The 23,558-nt window shown below is 43.8% G+C and overlaps 1 protein-coding gene across 1 annotated transcript in view; it reads left to right on the top strand.

Moving 5' to 3' along the window:
- The first annotated feature begins 723 nt into the window (after positions 1–723).
- The window catches only part of LOC124722547 (bone morphogenetic protein 2), a 54,001-nt gene continuing 31,166 nt past the window's right edge, over positions 724–23,558 (top strand). The window contains exon 1 of the mRNA XM_047247689.1: positions 724–911. Within this exon, the coding sequence (XP_047103645.1) occupies positions 750–911 (162 nt within the window). The 5' untranslated portion in view covers positions 724–749. The remainder of the gene's footprint in view (positions 912–23,558) is intronic.

Below are 23,558 nucleotides of genomic sequence, written 5' to 3'. Positions count from 1 at the left end.
TCAGTGTTTGACATAAATGTCAACTTGGTACCTCTACCCGGTATCGAGAAAAAGGGATCCAAACAGACGAAAGACAAAGTGATCCTATAAGGGTTCCATTATTACTGACTGAGGCAATCAACCCTAAAAATGGAAGAGGAAAATAAATTAAACTTCTATTCCAGGGTTGGCTAGAAGCGAAAGTGCACCAAAGTACAGCAATTTTGCCTACTGGTAATAAAAACTCGTGGAAAAGGTGCATCTTAGTTACGCAAGCAGGTGCAGTGTCGATGCCCTATACAATGCGTTTGCGGTGGACAACGCTACAACCACCGGCAGGCACGTCATTTGGTTACTCGAGCACCGACTGCACGGAAGCAAAGCAGATGATTCTGCGCATTCCGGAATGGGGGAATTGTTTCTTTCGTGGGAAGCGGCCAGCGAGGGGTGGGTGGCGTGCGCGCTGCCGGTTTTCCTGGAAGCCCGGCCCGCGGCCGCCTCTGGGACTTCCGGCAACACGCGGCCACCTCTGCCGCTGCCGCTGCCGCTGCCGTGTCGTGCGCCGCGGCCAGTAGCGGAGAGCTGCGCGCGCGCGCGCGCGCGCGCCACAAGGACCGCCCCTTGGCCAATGGCAAAAGAGCACGCCGCGCTATCTTTATATAAAGTATGTTGAGCGGCCTAGCGGCGGTCACAAGTGTCGGGCTGGGCTTTTAGTGTGTCGGTAGTCGGCGGAGTGGGCAGCTGTCAGCATGAGCTGGTGCCTGTGAGCGATGCTGAGCTCACACTCGTCTGTGCTGCTGCTGCTGTTGGTGCTGACGGCTGCGGCAGCGGCCGGTGCTGCCGGCGCGGCGGCTGCGACGCCCGCCGTCGACAGGCTGCGCAGGCGGATCCTGGCGGGGCTCGGCCTGGACGCCGTGCCCGACGTCACCAAGGTAACCACACGCTTTCATTTTGTTGCCTCTTCCGCCGCCGCCAGAGGGCAACCGGAACGCTAGCGTACGTACGCCCGTCGTTCCCGCGGTCTCCCGTCACCTGCTTAAATCAGCCGACTCATTCAAAAAGTGTGTAGTTAGTGTCGAGTGACTGGTCTCGACGTTTTACCTCTCTTCGGGCCACAGGTCCGGCTTAGACGAACTCGCCGGCATTCGAGTACCGCCAGCGTTCATTGAGTACAGTAACTACTCTCACCGCTCTCGATGCCTCTGCACGGAACTAAATGCACCTAAAAGTTATTAGAAGCAGTGAAATATTTCTTTTAATTTTCCTTTGCTTGTTATTGTTACTACACCGGTAGTTTTTGACCTACTGACGTTATTGTGGACTGACTGTATACCGCTTCTGCTCCAGTGACGTTGGACTGTGAAAAACGAAACCCATCTGCGAAAAGTGAAACGTAGTGCTTAGATATGAAAGTTTCATTATATAGCGTCAGGGGCACTTACTTGATCCTGTACCACTGCCCACTTAATGTGAGATGTCTTGTGTACATTACACGCCGTTAGATAGTTCTTCGGTGGTGCAGTGATGACGATAATAGATTCGCATTCGAGTGGAGTGATGATTAAATTTAGATTTTACAGTTATGCTAAATTCGTTTAGGCAAACGTCGGTATGATTCAGTTAACAAGGTAATGACCGACGTCCTTCCCAAATTTTGTCCTACCTGATTTTATGCTTAATTTATAATAACCTCGACAATACAGCGACATGGAACTCTTAACGTTCGTTCCTTCCTGTTGATTCCCGTTTGGGACGTATGAAGTTGAACAGTATTCACCGTGTAAGATTTTTATTTTACCAAAGTGACACATATTAGATGCTTACAAACACGAAACGTACCAGAAGGTTAACCATTATTCATATATGACTTCCGTGAAAGTCACTGCACGCAGTTGTCAGCTTTGAAGTGTTCCATCACTTTTTCCTGAAACCTAAATGATTACTTCGGCGTGGCAACCAGAATTTGCGCTGACGTTCCATTTCTGTCTGACACAATCGTTGGTTTCGATTTAATACAGCTACATCACCACTTCGAGACACACGGTCAGTTCATCGAACTTAAGTATGTTTGCCAGTAATATGTCATCTATAAGTTGTGCTTTCATTAGAACTGTTAAGTTCTAGGCGGATGATGATGAGGTCACTCCCTAAACTTGTAAATTAAAAAGTTTTAACAAAAGGGGTCTTGATATTAGCGGCAATAAGGTCATGTTCAGTGACCCTACAGTGGTCACAGGCGTTCCGTGCGATTTCATACCGCAAGTTAAACTAAATCGTACCACATTTCCACTATCAGTAACACTGAGAACTGTAGAATAGTACCTGGGAGTCCCTAGTCTTAATGTGGTACATCATGTTGTGAAAAGGAATTCGTATTCTTGCTATTTGTATCGGAATTTGGATTCATTTTCAGAAGAATTATAAAGGCTTGCACCTGTACTACCCATAATGGCGTTAATAACAACGATATAACGTTAGATACGGGCACCGAGGTTGCTGGCGTAGTGGATAAGACACAGGACTCATACTGTGAATGAGCCAGTATCGAATACTGTTCTGCCACCTTTATTAAAATCTCCATAAATTAATTCAGGCGAATTTTCGGATGATTACAACTGCAAATGATCAACACCCTAGCCCGACTCAGCTAATGCTTCTTGTGTAATGACCCGACGTTGGTGGACCGTTGAAGTCTATAATACCCTGTTAGGCACTTGTTGCGCTGAAATTGTGCTTGTCTAGAAATCGACATTTATGACTACTAATCGACAGAAAAGAAATGGCGTAGCACGCATTAGCAAACGATGACTTTTTGTTGCGTATTACTGTGTGCCCGCTTCTCGATCGTGAACTGTGTCCTACAGCTGTGACAAATTTTATAAAAATAGATCAGATCATCGGCAGTGTACGAGCTGTTTACTGCAGACGTGTTTCTGCGGCTTGCCGGAAATTATCGAATTCTTGGTATGACACAAACTCAACGAGACTGGTGCTGCAGATACGTGCAGATGCAAGTTCAATTGATTGTGGGAAGACTCGTTACGGTCCACACACGTATGCATACGTTTCGTACAATGCTCATAACATTTTCATATATCATTATCCGTGAGCCTGCACACCAAATCCACCGCTCTTCCTTCCCAGTCGACAAAAGAATACATATGCAGAAGACTGATTGTGTAACACTAATGATCAATTTCAGTAAAACTGTTCACATAGTATGAACGCAGTTCTAGGTCTAAAACCAGTCATTCACTAATACACTACCACATATAGTGTCTAAAGAAACTATAAAGTTTTAGAGTATTTAGAGGAGACAAAAAGAAATACTTTCTTACGTCACAGAAATGTCACAGGGGCACGTATTCCCCTCTAGGTGTGTCTGAACATTTTGACTCTAATGATCTTAAGAGAGGGTGTTCAAACTACCGTACAATGCATATTGTTTTAGATGAGATGCTGACATCGTATGTCTTTATTTTTGTCAGGGGAGGTGGAGAGATTGGTGTACGAGACACTGATCCAGATGACCTGGTTGCCTGTTTGGCTGAAGCTTCAACCACAATTCGCGAAACAACTGGTTATTTTGAGCGTGTTAGACAGTCACTAGCTCACATATGCCATTTGTGGACTTACGTACTTTTTTACCAATTGCCTTAAAGCAATATTCATCACTCGGCAGTTTTCACCGCCTGTGAACATCAAAATTCATGGCCACCCGAGGGGGCAACGCTGCTACATTTTCTGAACGTAGTATTCTTACAGCCTGTGTAGCATTTTAGTAATGTGAGTAATCTGGCTTTTTCTATGTCTTCTTCGATGCCACTAATAAGCAACTGCAGTTAATAATGGCTTTCGGGATGTCATGAAAGAAAAAAACAATTGTCTGAAATCAATAGTGCTGATCGTTTTGAAGCTGGTATGCTCTGTAAACTTTCGATTTAGGAAGTACAAAGGACCCCGTTGTGGGAAGATACAGTATACGGTTGAATCCGAACCTCTACATGATTTGTTATTGTTCGTATACACGAAGTATTTTGTGAGGGACCAAGTCACCTTGTATAGCGGAAACATCGTAGTATTAATTAGTGAACGAAAGGTAGCTTATGGACTACTCACGTGACTTGGAATCTACCGCTTATCTTTGGTTGCTAATGAGAGACTGAGCCAACTGAGCTGCTGAGCCACAAGTGGTGATGTAAAACACTAAAAGGGTATGCTAAGCTGTCTCAATGTATGGACTGAAATGTACGTACTGTAGCAGATTCTCATTCTTTCATTTCTGACTTTTAATCTTCGTAATGAGTGTGTGATTTGTTGCGGTTAGCGCAACACTATCAACCTAGGCTTGTAAGGAAGGTGTTTCCTCAAGTGGTGGCTGCTGGCATAGTAACCCTACAGTTGAAAAACTAGGTTCTTCCGCACCAGTGGTGCGGAAACTCGGTGCCGTGGGTTGCTGCCAGATGGCTTCTGAAGCTCGGGATTGAAAACGTAAATGAAAGGGAATGTGTTCTACTTTCAAATCTAACACACAAATAGTTTCATTCGATTTTCATATTTGCTATTTGTAATCCGCAGAATACACGTGGGCACTAAACGTCTCATTAAAGCTCAACCAGAGATCTGACTACCAATTATTTATAACACCGCAGCATTATGTGAAGTGCGAGGGACGATTTAGCCTTTTGATTTAAAGTACTCTGCCCGAAAATGTTAAACTGATGAATGATAATACACCCAAATGAATAGACAAAAATTTGTTCCTTAGCGATTCCTTCCAGTTTTTAATCTGACGGTGGAGTACAGAAAGGAAAACAATAGGTACCGTTAGTAAATACTAAGCTACTATGTATTATCGCTACAAATTTCATTTGTTGACTTGTTTCCTGTAATATGAATATTGATCATCGAAAACATTTTGACAAGATCTCGTCTTAGTCTACTTTTTTAAAATTTATTTTTTCTGTTTGCACAAAATAGCCCGACGTGATACAGATCGTTAAAGATGTCTGGTAAGAGAGGAATGGTCCAGAAGTGTACGTTTTGTCTATCTACCGTACATACAATGTGTGGGTTGACGGACGACACGAATGATGGATAAACTGCCATTTTATAGCACATTCGAAATTACTGATAGATTTGAAGAAAATAATATTGCGCTTACGATGGGAAAAGTGATATTCCGCACTGGAAGCAAAATGAGACTGGAGATATTTTGATTTCGAATTCAATTAATTATCGATTAGACATTTTGAAACGAGTTAAACGGATGTGAGTTGGTGTCCACGATGACTGTAAACTAGTGTGTGAAATTTATAGAGACATCGCTTTCGGCAATATATCCGTTGCCTATAGTCTGAATCCATTTACCGAGGATTTCATCACAGCTCGTCGGAAAACGGTTTCATGTAGCGGTCTACACGAAACAGCTCGCTGCACCGTATGAGTCAGCACTTGTCAGAAAACCTATTGAGCCGAAACGGTTAAAGACAACGTAAAACATTAACAGCACGCACTCGCTCATTCTCGGCTCGTGTTTTATCAGTCCATAGCTGTACAACATTTCCCGCTAATCGTGTTTGTGTCATAATTCCCTTCCTGTTCTGAATAAAAGACTTTCTATCTACTGATATTTAGTTGCAGAAATGTAAACACAATCTCTGCATATTGCCGGAGGTAGTGTAGAATTAACGTATGCGGAGTCACACATTTTTTGTGATGTCCTGGTATTTTTCCCTCGTATTTCCAATGCTGAGGCGATCTCCTGGCGCCTTCTCCGAGGTTTTTTACTCGTTAACTGTTCTCTGACTTAACATTTCTCCAGCCGGCCGAAGTGGCCGTGCGGTTAAAGGCGCTGCAGTCTGGAACCGCAAGACCGCTACGGTCGCAGGTTCGAATCCTGCCTCGGGCATGGATGTTTGTGATGTCCTTAGGTTAGTTAGGTTTAACTAGTTCTAAGTTCTAGGGGACTAATGACCTCAGCAGTTGAGTCCCATAGTGCTCAGAGCCATTTGAACCATTTTGAACATTTCTCCAGTCTTCTATCTTTTTTCCACAGTTTACCTATCTGCATAACCCGATTGGTGTTGTTCTTCGTGCAGTTTTTCTTATTCTGTGTTTAGATTAGTTCAACCAGTGCTGTAATTTAAGCTAGAGATTAATCAAAAATACGTTTTCCACAAATGATATGGTAAGCCTGCAAGTGCTGTTTATAATTGTAGAGACTGCAAAGCTTTACTCGCTTCATGACTTTACATTCTAAAAATTACCTGTCGTCCGTATCAGAGACAGCTGGACAATGCTACGTGACTTTTATTCACCGCTCTTAGGTTAGTAACATATTAGACAAAATTCCTCAAGCAGGAAGGCAAATGTAATCCTGCAGAACGCGCTATCTATGTTACCCTTTAACGCTGGAGCTTGCGCGTTGCTTGCGACGCAACAAGTGTTAACGCGTGCTCCTCGGGAGTCTGGAAATTGCGCTGCTTAAGGAGCATTACAAAAATAAAGGGAAACTTCTCATCTATACGGAATTTAGAGCTTCACGCATCAAATAAGAAAAAAATTCTCCCAGTTTCATGCCTCACAGAAAGTGCTATCTGATTTATCCAACAATATAAATCTCATTTCCAACTGTAAAAAATAGTTTGTTGTCATATTAGATGATTTATTATCGAATGTAGATCATGCAATGATAAAAATGGTTTTAAATGTTTGACTGTGAAAGAGAGAGAGAGAGAGAGAGAGAAAAGGAACGACCACTAGATTTGAATGTTCCGTCGACATCGAAATCATCGGAGACAAAGTACAAGTAAGTTCATCATGTATTGACATGGTCCTCTTGACGAAACCATCCAAGAGTGATTTAGCGAAACCACAGAAAAATGTTAAGTGGAATGGTCGTTTGGAATTTGGAGTATGCTGCTCCCGAACATGGGTCAAGAGTCTGCTACCTTGTTCCCTCATTTTTTTTTTTTTTGAAATAACTCAACAGAAATGTTATCTGTATCTGCCTCCTGTAAGCTACCTCCGATTTAATTCGCTGTTATATTCCGTACCATATATATATGTAGTATTCCATCAGCGCACTTTAACGACATACAGAATTTAGATTGAAACTGAAATAGGCTGGAAAGCTTCAGTGAAGCCTTTTGCTCTGGTTCAGTAAGCTTTCCAGACATTGTTAGGCCTTTACAGCGTAACTGCTATTCTACACAGAATAATTATGAGGTTCAAATAGTTATTCCACTGACCAAAAGAACCGGATTACGACTTCTTTTCCACTTCTGATTCAACATTTTAAAAAGCATACGGAAAAACCCAGGTGCGGCGTGTTCCGTGTGGAATGCTAATGACACGTCTGGTACTTTAGGTTTCGGTTTTTGTTCTGCTTTTCGTACCATTTTCTTATGTGCGGTCCATTCATTTCCGGTTATCATTATCTGCCCAGTTGGCCCAGACGCACGGCGGCAATTGCTGACCAGGAATTTTATCTTCACGTATCCGTGCTCACTGCCCGCAGACGTCTTCACGGCCTTTCACTTCTGTTAACGACCTGGAACAGATATTTTAATCGTGCCAAGCCGACGGCGAGTCATAAATAATGAGGCGTTACTCTTGCGAAGAGAAATGTTAATGGAATACCGAGACGTTTTATTGCCACTTCTGAACGTAGTTCATGTGCAATGTTTTTCGCGCTCCTCCTTCTATAATTCTATAACGGTGATAATGTATGTAGAAATGTGTGTGCATGCCAGCGATGTCTCACTTTGATTTCTTGCACCACGTCTTCGGCGAGCTGAGAGCATCAGGAGAGAAGTGCTAAATGAAAACAACTCTCCGTCTACTCGGAGCTTAAAGCAGTATTTGTTTGTTTATTCACATCTTCATAAGTAAACAACGACGTAGGCTGTAACTGGTGTGGTCCAACACGTATTTTTGTGTCAGCTGAACGCTTCTTTCCGCTGTCGGCTATATCCAGCATGCTACGCACGTATTTACGGACAGTTAACTGAAAACACTTAGTTGTTAGTATGACCAATGAGTTCTCGCTAAAATTTGGTAACTGACTAATTATTTCTCCACGATGGAGCCTGTCATATTATTTCTCTTTCAACAGACGATGAAGCAGCACGACTATATACCTTTTGCGCTAATAACTTCCAAATCGATTTTTACTTTTTTCGAATGAGCACTATATAATTGTTCAATAAATAGCTCTTATAACGAAATAACGAGAACTTAAAGTAGTGTGACGGCATTATACTGATGTGTAAATCGTGGATCTGATGGCCGGAAGAGCGGAAAGTTTGGAGAATGAACAGAGTCCAGACAACAGGCTGTTTCGTGCCCATTTCATGTTACGAAGATCCGCGATTGTTTGTACGTAGCAAACTTATTGCCAGCGATAACATGCTCGGGATGTACCATATTAATGCGTACTGTAATCACTAAAACTAAAGGCAATGAACACATTGATTGGTTACAGCCTTTGTATATTAAGCTTCTTTAGTGCCTAAGATTGTTACACCATCTTACGTCAAAACATACAGTTTCACACGAGAGTGTGAGACAAGCTATTTTCTGATGTGCTGAGAATCTGGGAAAAAAATGTTCTATTTCCCTCTTACTCTGACACAATTAAAGAACACGGTGCTCAATATTTGTAGTGAGAGAAAAATAATGTAAATAATGTTATTGGTTTTGATTTCGAAGAGGTCGGAAAATATGCAGTTAGTCTACTAGACACGTGACAATGCATGGAACCGTTTATAGTTAGTGTGGAACACCACTAAACTTCAACTGTGAATTACACTTTTTTCGCCTTTTGTTATCTTTACAGGTGAGGTGAAAACGGACGCTACACGCATGTTAAGAGATATGTGGTGCCGATTCTCTCTTCTCCCAATCTATATATCTATCTGTCTACCTATATACTTACCTGTCTCCCTCTCGTATTTCATTTCAGGTCACAACCTTTTTGTTTTTCGGGGCGTCCGAACATACGGCATCACAATATAAAAGGTAATATGTTGCTATCAAGCGCATTGCACTGTTCCACTGGATTTATCGCACACTCTTCAAGGTTGACGAATTTTGATAATAATATTCACTTACATTTTATTAGCAGGAGATCGTTTAGTTTAAACAGAAGTGTGTAAGGGACGAGTAGTGCGAAGTGGTAATAACAACACTGTGAGCTTCACGTATACAAACTTGTTTCATAACTTGCTTTAACTAAATGCACAGATGCAGAACAGGATTAAGCAGTCGGAAAATGGCATAAATTCCACCTTCCGCCATAACACAGCTTCAGAGAGAAGTAAATGTATCCCACCATTAGAGACAACGGCGTTTCACTATCCAGCTGAGAAGAAAAGAAATTTCACGAATGATTTTTCGCTAGCAACCACGTCCTTATAAGTGTTAAATTAGCTTTCGTTTCAAAATATTCTGAAAAATACGAAGAGATTCATCTTGACAATATGCATGACACTGAATAGTGACAGTGATATTTTCAAAACACAGCTCCTGCTTCTGCTTCAGACATACAGACATAACTGTTCGTCTGTTCGTAGAGGGATTGACAGAGGGAGCGGGGTGGGGGGGGGGGGGGGGGGGGTGGAGAACACACCTGTAGCCTCGGCAGAGCACAGGTGCTGTGGAGTGGCAGAAGTAGCCTCTATTACTGCTGACACGTTTCATTGAGAAACCCCGTGCTGATCAAACTGAAGACATCTTGTTTCACAGTACATGGATTTCTGTCAAAATTAGTGAAGACCACTCGCTCTATGCATCCCATTACAGGTAGAAATACTACCTGCGAAGTCATGCAGCAGCTGCATTCTCAGTTGTTATTTGTCGTAATGGTTTTCTGGTATTTTCTTTTTTGTCTTTGACAGTATTAATTCTGTAAAGCTTCGCTTCAATGCAGTACATATACACTCCTGGAAATTGAAATAAGAACACCGTGAATTCATTGTCCCAGGAAGGGGAAACTTTATTGACACATTCCTGGGGTCAGATACATCACATGATCACACTGACAGAACCATAGGCACATAGACACAGGCAACAGAGCATGCACAATGTCGGCACTAGTACAGTGTATATCCACCTTTCGCAGCGATGCAGGCTGCTATTCTCCCATGGAGACGATCGTAGAGATGCTGGATGTAGTCCTGTGGAACGGCTTGCCATGCCATTTCCACCTGGCGCCTCAGTTGGACCAGCGTTCGTGCTGGACGTGCAGACCGCGTGAGACGACGCTTCATCCAGTCCCAAACATGCTCAATGGGGGACAGATCCGGAGATCTTGCTGGCCAGGGTAGTTGACTTACACCTTCTAGAGCACGTTGGGTGGCACGGGATACATGCGGACGTGCATTGTCCTGTTGGAACAGCAAGTTCCCTTGCCGGTCTAGGAATGGTAGAACGATGGGTTCGATGACGGTTTGGATGTACCGTGCACTATTCAGTGTCCCCTCGACGATCACCAGTGGTGTACGGCCAGTGTAGGAGATCGCTCCCCACACCATGATGCCGGGTGTTGGCCCTGTGTGCCTCGGTCGTATGCAGTCCTGATTGTGGCGCTCACCTGCACGGCGCCAAACACGCATACGACCATCATTGGCACCAAGGCAGAAGCGACTCTCATCGCTGAAGACGACACGTCTCCATTCGTCCCTCCATTCACGCCTGTCGCGACACCACTGGAGGCGGGCTGCACGATGTTGGGGCGTGAGCGGAAGACGGCCTAACGGTGTGCGGGACCGTAGCCCAGCTTCATGGAGACGGTTGCGAATGGTCATCGCCGATACCCCAGGAGCAACAGTGTCCCTAATTTGCTGGGAAGTGGCGGTGCGGTCCCCTACGGCACTGCGTAGGATCCTACGGTCTTGGCGTGCATCCGTGCGTCGCTGCGGTCCGGTCCCAGGTCGACGGGCACGTGCACCTTCCGCCGACCACTGGCGACAACATCGATGTACTGTGGAGACCTCACGCCCCACGTGTTGAGCAATTCGGCGGTACGTCCACCCGGCCTCCCGCATGCCCACTACACGCCCTCGCTCAAAGTCCGTCAACTGCACATACGGTTCACGTCCACGCTGTCGCGGCATGCTACCAGTGTTAAAGACTGCGATGGAGCTCCGTATGCCACGGCAGACTGGCTGACACTGACGGCGGCGGTGCACAAATGCTGCGCAGCTAGCGCCATAAACGGCCAACACCGCGGTTCCTGGTGTGTCCGCTGTGCCGTGCGTGTGATCATTGCTTGTACAGCCCTCTCGCAGTGTCCGGAGCAAGTATGGTGGGTCTGACACACCGGTGTCAATGTGTTCTTTTTTCCATTTCCAGGAGTGTAGTACCAAGTACAGGGAAACACGTTGACACTTACTAACATACTGTTATCCAGAAAATACAAAAAGTCCACTTCTGTTTTTCTGTAATTCTTAGCAAGAAAATAACATCTGGGCATATCCGATGCTATTTTTTTGGTAAACACATGTGCTCAGGCTGGAAACTAAAATACAACTGTAGCTTTAGTCGTAGAGGTCATCCTGTAAGTTGTTGGCTTGAAACGTTTCTAATGGGTACAGATCTAAACCCCTCTTCCATAGCCACAGTAACTAAAGCACGCTTGTATAACCTCACTCAACTCAAAGCTAGCCGGTTCGAATCCCGGTGTTTGACAAATTTTCATCGCCAATATTTGGCCAGCAAGAGGAGGAGAGATGGTGGCACAAAGTTTCTTATCACCAGACGTTAACCCAAATCATCGGGCGGAATTCCAGACCTCATTGCAGTGTCTCATGTAGTATGGGAATGTGACACAGTTGTTGAACAGTCGTCTGGGCTCTCTTTAATGCTGTTCGAAAGAAATCGGTTACGAGCCGACACCGGAATAATTCACGTTGCTCATTCCTTTCAACTACAGCAACAGAAACACAGCAAATCACTCATAACCGGCATCCACAGGGTACAGATACACAACTCACAGTTCATAACTGTACACGTCAACCCCCCCCCCCCCTCCCCCCCACACACACGGAATCACTACATAGTCCTATTTCCTGAGTATGGGATTGACTATTACGCTGTAGCTGATGTGATGAATAGCACCTAGCTCTAAATGTAGAAAAATGTAAGTTAATTCGGATGAGTACGAGAAACAAACATGTAATATTAGAATACAGCATTAGTAGTGTTCTGCTTGACACAGTCACGTCATTTAAATATCTGGGCGTAACGTTGCAAAGAGATATGAAATGGAACGAGCATGTGAGAACTGCAGAATTTTAGGAAAGTGTGGTTCATCTGCAAAGGAGACCGCGTATAGGATGCTAGCGCGATTTGTACTTGCGTACTGCTGGAGCGTTTGGAATTCGTACCAGGTTGAATTAAAGGAAGACATCGAGGTAATTCAGAAACGGGCTGCTGGTTTTGTTACCAGTAGGTTCGAACAACACGCGGAGATGGTTCTGGAACTCAAATGGGAATCCCTGGAGGAAAGGAGATGTTCTTTCGGAGGAACATTGTTGAGACAATTTAGAGAAACGGCATTTCAAGCTGACTGCAGAACGATGTTACTGCCGCCAACACACATTGCGCATAAGGATCACAAAGATAAGATACGACATATCAGGCCTCTTATGGAGGCATATAGACAGTTATTTTTCTCTCGCTCTGTTTTCGAGTGGAAACGGAAAGGAAATGAACAGTAGTCGTATTGAAAAGTAGTGGTACAGGGTACGCTCCACCACGCGTCGTACAGTGGCTTCCGGAGTATCTACGTAGATGTAGACGTAGGACATTATACAACCAGATGAATGGTTGGAGAAGTAAACTTTAATTAGCAGGAAGATACGTATAAAGTAGTGCCAAGTTCGGCGTTGTAGTCAATCTAGAGATATGTATTCATCACTATTAAGGCAGATATTTCGCGAAAATCGGAACACGAATTATTTCTCATTAATACATTGATTGTGGCGTGACAACTGTGGAAAATACTGTCATAACAGCTACTTGGAATCACTGTGGATTGTGCATCAGCCATTTCTTCAGTACGTTGCTAGTACTGCAAACTGCGATTCGGAGGTGGGATTATGAGGTAGTGTCATCGGAATCACCCACTGCCAAGGCTACTCAGAGTGTCACATAGCTATAGACACATAGACAACTCGCATCTGTGACCTTTGTAATAAAACAGTGAACACGGGTAACTAAGTAAGTTATTTAAATACTGTATAAGGAAGGCAATCAGTTAAATCAAAATCTTTTCTAAGCTAATGTACGCCCCAGTTTGCTCCGTGAGACACTATATGGCTTTCTGTGCTATAAGGCGAACGGGCAGCTAATGAAGAGCAAACAGCGGCGGCGCTGCGTCATTCGCCAAGGCGAACGCTCGCAGGGAGGGTTAAGAGCACCGACTGACCCGAATACAAGCGGCCGGTCGATGATACAGGCCAATGACTAAGCCCACGCGCATACCCTCTTCTGCGAAGTCCGCGCTCCTAGCAGCAAAAGAATACGCCGGTAGTCAGTACGCTGCGTCAGTTTCGGGGAAGCGGCGCGCGAGGGCGCAAGTGCGGGGGCGGATGTGTTTGCCGTGGCGTGCCGCTGCCGCTGCCAGCTTCTCGGTAGCAGGTGTGAGCCACATGATCCGGCCCGGCTGCCTCCGCGCTAGTACTTGGGCTTACTGGGAACTTATTTTACGTGTCACTGCGCCGGCGAAACAGCGCGGTTCGGTGCTGATGTGCGAGCTTCGGGCAGCACAGGTGACCGCCTTCCACGCCGCAGATCAAAGACGGTTTTAGGAAATGTTCCATCGATATATATTTATCGACTTTCTAGTGCTAGCACGTCGGTGTGATGACCTATGGAAATGCGACAGAATCTCCTGATCGAAAGTGTGACAACAGGATGACGCAGGGAGTCTTCTTGCAGCTCCTCAAATTCTTAACACAGGAGTTACTTTTGCCAATAGATTTAATTCCATCTACTTTAGTCGTTGTCACGCACACGAATTAGCAGTGAAAAAATGAAGTTGATATCAATCATATTTTATTTTCTAACATTGTTAAATCTTACGCAGTAACATTCGTCAAGTGTCAACTTGGTCTGCGGAATAGTGCTGCTTTTTTAAGCAGCTTTGTTGAGTGTTTCTCGTCCATGTCGATCTTCTACAATACCATGATGCCATAATATTCTTTTCGTGGGCGATTTATCGCCTTCGAAAATTAATCTAAAGTTAGTAATGGCTTACATGGACTGGGCTCCATTGTTTCCAAACGTTAAGAACTGGGTAGCTGACTTGTAACGTGGCTGCACTTTTCTTCGCTATGGTACACCTTAAGGGCGTCATTAACTGCAAACTGAAGTGAGAACATCGAGAAAATGAGCCGTAGGTTAAATCGTATCTCATACTATCACATAATTCCTCGCCTGCGGAAATGTGATGATGGAGGGCGCTTAGAGATCAATAAAGAGATCTCGTAAGCTGTTTATGAGAAGTTCACAGACTTCCAGAATCTTACTTCAGGTGCAGAATATGCGCCCGGTTGAAACGTTGAGCAAATGCCATTTATCTAAAAAGGCACTAAATCGAATAATGATTCAGCTTCCTTTTTCACCTTAATAACACAATTCTCACATTTTCCCTTTCTCTCGCAAAATCTGTATTTCGCTTTTCATCTGGAAGGAATATTTAATATATTGTAAAATAATGCTGCCACTCTCTGAGATCTTCAAATTTGCGGCGAAATAATGGGCAGGATAGGCAAGCTTGATACATTGCGTCAGCCATTTCTATGTTATCTGACAAAGGTCAAGCAGCACCAATATATTTTGATGCTATAATATTGTCATTCGAGTTGTAAGTCCGAAAGATGAAACATTATGAGAATAGCCATATTATATCACAGAGTGTTCGGTAATTTGGAGACGGAATTATTTCACTTTTTTAACAAATTTTCGTAAATATATTTTAATTAAAGGTGTTTGTATCTTGTAATTAAGGTACAGAAAGCAAGAACGATGCATGCACACCTAAAAACTACACATTGGTGAAACTGTACCCACGAATGTGTGTTTTCCCATTCTTCTTTTGTAGAAAAATACTAGATTGCGATCTGTATTAATGTAATATGACACAGAATTGAAGTGGTACAAACACTTTCCTCATATATAATAACCTACACTCCTGGAAATTGAAATAAGAACACCGTGAATTCATTGTCCCAGGAAGGGGAAACTTTATTGACACATTCCTGGGGTCAGATACATCACATGATCACACGGACAGAACCACAGGCACATAGACACAGGCAACAGAGCATGCACAATGTCGGCACTAGTACAGTGTATATCCACCTTTCGCAGCAATGCAGGCTGCTATTCTCCCATGGAGACGATCGTAGAGATGCTGGATGTAGTCCTGTGGAACGGCTTGCCATGCCATTTCCACCTGGCGCCTCAGTTGGACCAGCGTTCGTGCTGGACGTGCAGACCGCGTGAGACGACGCTTCATCCAGTCCCAAACATGCTCAATGGGGGACAGATCCGGAGATCTTGCTGGCCAGGGTAGTTGACTTACAGCTTCTAGAGCACATTGGGTGGCACGGGATACATGCGGACGTGCATTGTCCTGTTGGAACAGCAAGTTCCCTTGCCGGTCTAGGAATGGTAGAACGATGGGTTCGATGACGGCTTGGATGTACCGTGCACTATTCAGTGTCCCCTCGACGATCACCAGTGGTGTACGGCCAGTGTAGGAGATCGCTCCCCACACCATGATGCCGGGTGTTGGCCCTGTGTGCCTCGGTCGTATGCAGTCCTGATTGTGGCGCTCACCTGCACGGCGCCAAACACGCATACGACCATCATTGGCACCAAGGCAGAAGCGACTCTCATCGCTGAAGACGACACGTCTCCATTCGTCCCTCCATTCACGCCTGTCGCGACACCACTGGAGGCGGACTGCACGATGTTGGGGCGTGAGCGGAAGACGGCCTAACGGTGTGCGGGACCGCAGCCCAGCTTCATGGAGACGGTTGCGAATGGTCATCGCCGATACCCCAGGAGCAACAGTGTCCCTAATTTGCTGGGAAGTGGCGGTGCGGTCCCCTACGGCACTGCGTAGGATCCTACGGTCTTGGCGTGCATCCGTGCGTCGCTGCGGTCCGGTCCCAGGTCGACGGGCACGTGCACCTTCCGCCGACCACTGGCGACAACATCGATGTACTGTGGAGACCTCACGCCCCACGTGTTGAGCAATTCGGCGGTACGTCCACCCGGCCTCCCGCATGCCCACTATACGCGCTCGCTCAAAATCCGTCAACTGCACATACGGTTCACGTCCACGCTGTCGCGGCATGCTACCGGTGTTAAAGACTGCGATGGAGCTCCGTATGCCACGGCAAACTGGCTGACACTGACGGCGGCGGTGCACAAATGCTGCGCAGCTAGCGCCATTCGACGGCCAACACCGCGGTTCCTGGTGTGTCCGCTGTGCCGTGCGTGTGATCATTGCTTGTACAGCCCTCTCGCAGTGTCCGGAGCAAGTATGGTGGGTCTGACACACCGGTGTCAATGTGTTCTTTTTTCCATTTCCAGGAGTGTATTTAATTTTTCCTTTGGGTCTCTAGGACATTACATTCAATCGCAAGACAAAACTCTTAATGGGTGATGTGGCGGAAGTAACAGACAGTTCACTGTGGCCACGATCGAAAGTGACGCATTCTGTACGCATTCCGCATTCAAAGCCCTTTTAAAGGGCGATCCCACAATACTTTCTTATTTAGGAAGTTACGGATTACCTTTTGGGCAGTTACAACACCATTATCTCCCGTAGCTTTTAGATCAATCAGCAGTAATCTGTAAATTAATTTATTTAATGGCTGAACCTCAATTTAATGTTAATAGCTGTGCGACGGTACTGTGGCAGTAAATATGTACTCATTTGGAATGCAACTGGAGCTATGTAAACTACCATTGCAAAATGTGAATGACTGCAGTACGACCTACTGGAATGTGGGTTTGAACAACATAGGCTCCTGATCTTTAATTTTAACTAAAAATAAAACGTGTCTTTGCTTTTCACAACGTGTCAATCAGCCTCTACACAGGGTGATTCCGTAATGACGTTACGAAGTTTCAGGGATGATGGAGAAGGGTAAATGCCTCATTCTGAGGTAAGGGGCCCTGATCGGAAACGACCGAATCGAAAGCTATAAACGAAAATTGTAATGGTTCAAAAGGCTCTAAGCGCTATAGGACTTACCATCTGAGGTCATCAGTCCCCTAGACTTAGAACTACTTAAACCTAAGTAACCAAGGACATCATACACATCCATGCCCGAGATAGGATTCGAACCTGCTACCGCAGTAGCAGCGCGGTTCTGAACTGAAGCTCCTACAACCGCTCGGTCACAGAGGCCGGCGAAAATTGTAATACTACCTCTGATACCGGTACTGTTGCTGCTCAGAATGCAGGATAGGCAACTTTAAGAGGTGGTAGTATAGACCAAAACAAGAAAAAAAGGTCTGGTAACCGTGAGCTCTAAAATGCATATCTTAAGAGCTGTAAGCGCCTGTTCGCACTAGACACTGCGAAACACATCTTTTCTACTGCAGGTTCTTTGAATTCCATATTTCTGGAGGAAGTAATATGCACCCAAAGAGAAAAAAGTCTCTAAAATGCATAATTTAATAGCTATGAGCACTAGTTCACCGGCGCTGCTGTGGAACGGATGTCTTCAACTGAATAAGTGCCCTTAGCCCTTCAGGTATGCATTTTAGAGCGCTTATTTACTGGACATTTTTTCTTGTTTTGATCCGTACTGTCACCTCTCAAAATATGGCAATCAAAGAACTCGCAGTAGAAGAGACGTGTTTCACAGTATCGAAGATGAACAAGTGCTCACAGCTCTTAAGGTATACATACATATTAGAGCCCATGTTTACTTGGCATATTCTTCTTCTTTTGGTCCATACAACCACCTCTGAAAGATGCCTACCCTACAATCTTAGCAACATTAATTCCGGCACGTGTATTCCACTGTCAGAGGCGTCAGAACGGTTTTCGCTTACAGCATTCGACTCGGTCGTTTCCCGACCAGGGTCCCTTACCTCAAATTTATACATTTACCCTTCTCCGTCATCCCTGAAAATCTGTAACATCATCACGGAATCACTCTGTATATAGTGTCGCAGTACTTTCGTTTCTGTCTGCCGGGCCCAGTGCTTCACTTGAGAATATGAATATGTTACGATATTACATGACAGCAAAATACCGCCATATAGAAGTAATTTAACTGCTTTAAACCTAGGAAACACGGAACAGGAGGTTTCCATAAAAAATGGCTCTGAGCACTATGGGACTTAACATCTATGGTCATCAGTCCCCTAGAACTTAGAACTACTTAAACGTAACTAATCTAAGGACATCACACAACACCCAGTCATCACGAGGCAGAGAAAATCCCTGACCCCGCCGGGAATCGAACCCGGTAACCCGGGCGCGGGAAGCGAGAACGCTACCGCACGACCACGAGCTGCGGACAGGAGGTTTCATACTTTGATGTATTTTTTGTAGCAGTCGATAACATATACTAACTGTTGGTTACGTTGTTGTACCAGAAAAAAAAAAAAGAAAACTTAGTTTGCTTCCTTGTTGACGTATAAGTCGATAGAGTCAGAGGTTCGACTTGAGGTGTTACAGTTACAAGAAATCGTAACATGTACCACTACGTTATAAAACCACTGGCAGAACTTTTAAAACTGTCGTTTTGTTTAATACTTCCAATACGTCAAGTCCTATGAGAAATTGTCAGTCTAAGTCTGAATGAATATGGAGAAGAGGCAGCTCTTCACACGATTTGTTCTTAAGTTATCAGCGTCAAATAGTGCGTCAATGGTTGCGCCACTACGTTCATCAGCGAATGCTGAAAATGTATTACGACCTTTTTTCTGTCATTTTCGTTTTCATCTTGGCATGTATGCCGTTCAAATTAGCCACTGATACTGCACAGTGTAACACAAAAATTCGTCAATGCTTAAAGAATATCATTAGAAGCTACGCTAATAGATACCGTTATATATCGTGTGTGGCATATAGATTCACCAACTTCGACGTCAGATTCTCGAAAGCAGAGAACGGGCCAACTAAACGCATTTCATAATATTTTTAGTGATTGATTTATTAATGATCGCAAATTTTGCAAAGTTTTCAAAACGAGTAAACTCATGACAGTTGTTAAAATTGCCTCCTGCAAGCATATGAATACGCATGCACTTCTACAAAACTATTGGGCAGATTAAATTCTTCGTGTTACAGTTCGGGTTAGTGAGCATCAGTAGGTTAAAATTCATTTTATAGGCTAGAATCGTGTTCATAAACCCTTGTATTCGAGCGGCACTTCTGATATGTGCTTTCTATAAGAACATCAATTAGACACTCTTTGAGACTTTTCACAATGTGTGTAACTAAGAGGAACCACGTCTTACGTGGATGATTGGGCTCCAGCACATTTCAGGCACTTTATTACCATGACTGATAGGGGATGACTAGGTCAGTGGTACGCACGTTTTTATTCTAGAAGCACATTATACAGCATACTCTATTGTTATGGGAGTCATGGCTTCGCTAATTCGTATTCGTATCTGTCTGATCAGCGTGCCTGACTATCAGATGAAGAACTCGTATTCAAAAGTAGGTGGCGCAGGACGGCACTGGACTAGGAACTGCTACTAAGGAACTAGTGGTAAGACGCTATTTGATGGGAAAGTGGCATCGCTGAGACATGAACAACTGGGCGAATGCGAACCTCTCCAGCTATCTGTCGTCATCACATTATCCTCTTGCCTTTACTGCGGAACTCTTTTAAACATTCACACAGTTTAGTGTACTTTACATGTGATACAGCATAGTGAAACTTCAAGGGCATTGATTTTCGTAGGTGAGTTTCTGAAAGCGTACTTTTTTTTTTGACTTCCTAGGATTATGTAATCACGTAACTATTCGTTACCTAGAGGAAAAAGGAAATTAAAGTTAACTGAGGCTGATATGCAGATACATAAATGCGAATGAATTTAACCCTCACTCGTGTTAAAGCTAAGAATAAAAATTTAAATTCTAAATTATTAATGCTAGGAAGTTAATTACAGACATGGTACGTTTGTATAAAACTTAGTGTGTACTGTATACGCCTATAACAACTGTATCCAATCTACTGACACTATTTCACCGTATTGATATATGATTTACGATCCGTGTCCTATAACAATGAATATATGATTTGTTTTCTGAGGATTTTTATACTGCAACCGAGCGAGGAGATGCAGACAATGGCCTCTTATTTTGGAGGAGAGGCATTCAAATAGCCATCTAATGAATTTGGCTTAGGTTACCATCGGTTCTCTACGCTACTTGTGAATAATAGAGTGATGGATCTTTGAGCAAAGCCGTAGCCAGTTTTCTGCATTTCTTCCCCATCCTTGTCCATCTCCAATGTTGCTTCCTCTCTGATGACCTAGGAGTCCAAAGGACGTGAAGCTGTATTTGTCCTACACTTATATCGTCGAATTCTATATCCGGATTTCTGCAGTGCTATGGCTTTAGATGGAAATAATAAACTACCAAGCATTGGTAAGCTTAGGAGGTTACGTGTTACACTTATTTCTTCCGTCGACGCTCCTATTAGCCAAATGTTTCTAAGGTATTTGTGATGCTCCAATTGTTGAAATAAAAATATGTTTATTTAATTCTAGAATGCATTTAATCGTGTGACTGTATGTATAATATCTACCTCCGTAACAAACATTACTTTCTTAGGTTATGTTATATTTCATCTTTGAAATCGTTACATGGTTATGATTTCAATAGGAGTTGTGGATCCAGACTGGCAGATACAAGTTGCCCTCAACAGGCATGCAGCCATGAGCTTTGAACCGGACTCATGTGAGTGTACTGGCACGGTTGTCTACTTTCTCTGGCCTCTGCTACTTCGCAGAACTGTCGAGCACACGAGCGCACGCTGGCTTCCGTGACTTGTCCTGCATTGGGGTGGTGTGTGCGAACAGTTACTGATGCAGGACCTAACTCTGCTATAGGCTAGTTTCTGCTCTCCGTGACACACACCTGCAGTGCCAGCACAACGTGATGCCCCGAGTACGTAAATTCAAAGTGCTGTCTAATGCAATCTTCTCCAAACTGATTATTTATGAATAAGTGGAAAGGTATCCTGCCGCTTGCGGTAAGGAATTCGTCGTCAATCTTATGCAAGACGCAACAGCAAGAACGTTTCTTAGAAGGATGTGGCGCTGGTACGGGGTCTCTGTCTGCCTACACTGCAGTGTAAGTTACGTCTGCGCGTCATTGATAATGCTCGGATATTTATTGGGGTGGGACGGTTATCCAATGAACTCCAGAGGCAAACAGAAAGTACGATGTTAAAGTTCATGAGATAGAAAAGAAGGTCCTTTACGTAAGGCGGTCGGGACAGGCATTAGCTTAAACTCTTTGGAGTATGCACCAGTTCATCCTCATCGTTAGGGATTTTGTTCAAAGATGAGCCCCTCCGGAAACTTGTTTCAGGCACTTAATAGCTCTGTATAGTACCAGTTAAAATCCTAGCTCCATGAGATTTGTTTTTTTTTTATTTTCTCTAGTGTTATAGGGGTTACGAATTGCCACAGTGACGTCTGAGATAGTTATTCACTGTAGCTAAGTGAATTTTATCTTCATCACGTATTTGTTTCAGGGAGATATAGTAGTGTTAATTAACAACAGTGTTCCATCACATACCTTTGTTTACTTGCCATAAATATCTAACCGCACCACACAGGAAGCGCCGAAGGGTTCTCATTCAGCATGCATCATCAAGTGTTGGTTGTGTTAAAGGTACTGAAAGCTGTGATTTGATGCTCGGGTCAGTTACTGCCTGCTGAATGACGAAGTTGTGATAAACATATTTCCAGAGGGACGGAAAGAAGGAAATAGCTCATGGAAAGCAAGATACTTACACATGGAATCATCAGAGCGTTCTCCAAATAGAAGATCAACATATTTAGTACTGTACTCTTTTGTATACTTATTATTGCTCTGTGTTCAGAGCCTCTGACACTTTTTACGTATATATATATACGCCGTGAGCTACTTTAATTTTCAGCGAGGTAAGAACTGACAGTGTACTTGCCTATGCACGACCCCTGCGCCCTCATCTCCCTTCTCTTTTGCTCATGATGCCTATCCGAGGTATAGGCTGTGGGTAACATAATGGTCACACAGTCTTCTTCGAATATTTGTTCTTTAAATACACACAAAACAGTGTTTCAAGAAATCTACGTCATCTTTCTTCCAAGGATTCCTGTTTGTGTTTCTCTAGCATTTCCGTTACAGTTTTGTATCTACTGTAGAAAGAAATTCGGGACAAAAAATACTCTGTATGCCGGGGAAGTTTTAGACCTATATCGGTCAGCTTACCTACACTGAATACGTTTTAAGGAATTATACAGTGTTTACTGAATGTGATAGTCAATTATTTCTGTTAGCGAGCAAACGTTACTTTTTCTTCCTAAGACTGTCGTTTTTATCTCTGTATTTTACATAATATAAAATTAAACTTAGTCAAGTGACTATGTTGATAGCACGTTTCCGAAAGTGCAAATGTAGCTTTTTTAGTTATTTGTCACGTAAGTATGTCGCAAGCAACTGTACGGTGAATAATAAAAGGTGTATTGTAATGATACTATCGATTTATGTCCTATTGGACTGGTGTAGGGAGCGAAGGGAAAATGAGCATGTGCATGCATCGGTACGCGCCATAGTCTCTCTTATCTTAAATTGGTGGTTTCTATGCAGCATTTACAATGAAGCTACCAGCGTTGCTGAAGAATCTTCCTCGAATACTGGTTCTCCTTATTTATTCAAGAGGACTTGATGAAAACAGCGCCGCCCTTCTTCGCAGGATACCCGTTCCTGTCCCTGAGCGTCTCCATCTCTGTTTAGTATGGCATATAGGAACCTGTCACGAACCTAACGGTGAGCATCTTTCGTCGTACTTATTTCATGAAGATTTCTAATACTGGTGCAGTACTATAAAATAAGTCCCATTAACATCTTGTAAGCAGTTACATTTACAGATGCACCGCACTCTCTCAGGATCCTCCCAACAGATCTGTATCTTCTGTTCACCTTCCCTGCCACTGACTTCATATGCGCGTCCTCGTTCATATCCGTAAACAGTCGACGGGAATTGTCTTGCACTTACATTTAAAAATGTTGCCATGCAATACACCAAGTGAAAATATTATCTACGTCGTTCTACGTTTCAAGACCATCATCTGATGACTATATATGCCTCCAGACATTATCAGTAGTAAATCCAATTAGTGTGTCGTAGTGCGTATTTGATAAATCGTGTATACTTAGAATAGTGGCAGTCCCGTTGCGAGCCCTTGAGAAACACTGTCTGTTATTTCCGATTCTGTTGAATAGTTCCCTACCACTATAGAGTACTGTATGTTATCATTTAAAATGCTTCACACCTTGGTGTAGGTACTACGAGTTATGGTGTCTT

Source organism: Schistocerca piceifrons, chromosome X, assembly GCF_021461385.2.
Source record: "Schistocerca piceifrons isolate TAMUIC-IGC-003096 chromosome X, iqSchPice1.1, whole genome shotgun sequence".
NCBI lineage: Eukaryota > Metazoa > Arthropoda > Insecta > Orthoptera > Acrididae > Schistocerca > Schistocerca piceifrons.
This window is presented reverse-complemented; position numbering and strand designations above follow the sequence as displayed.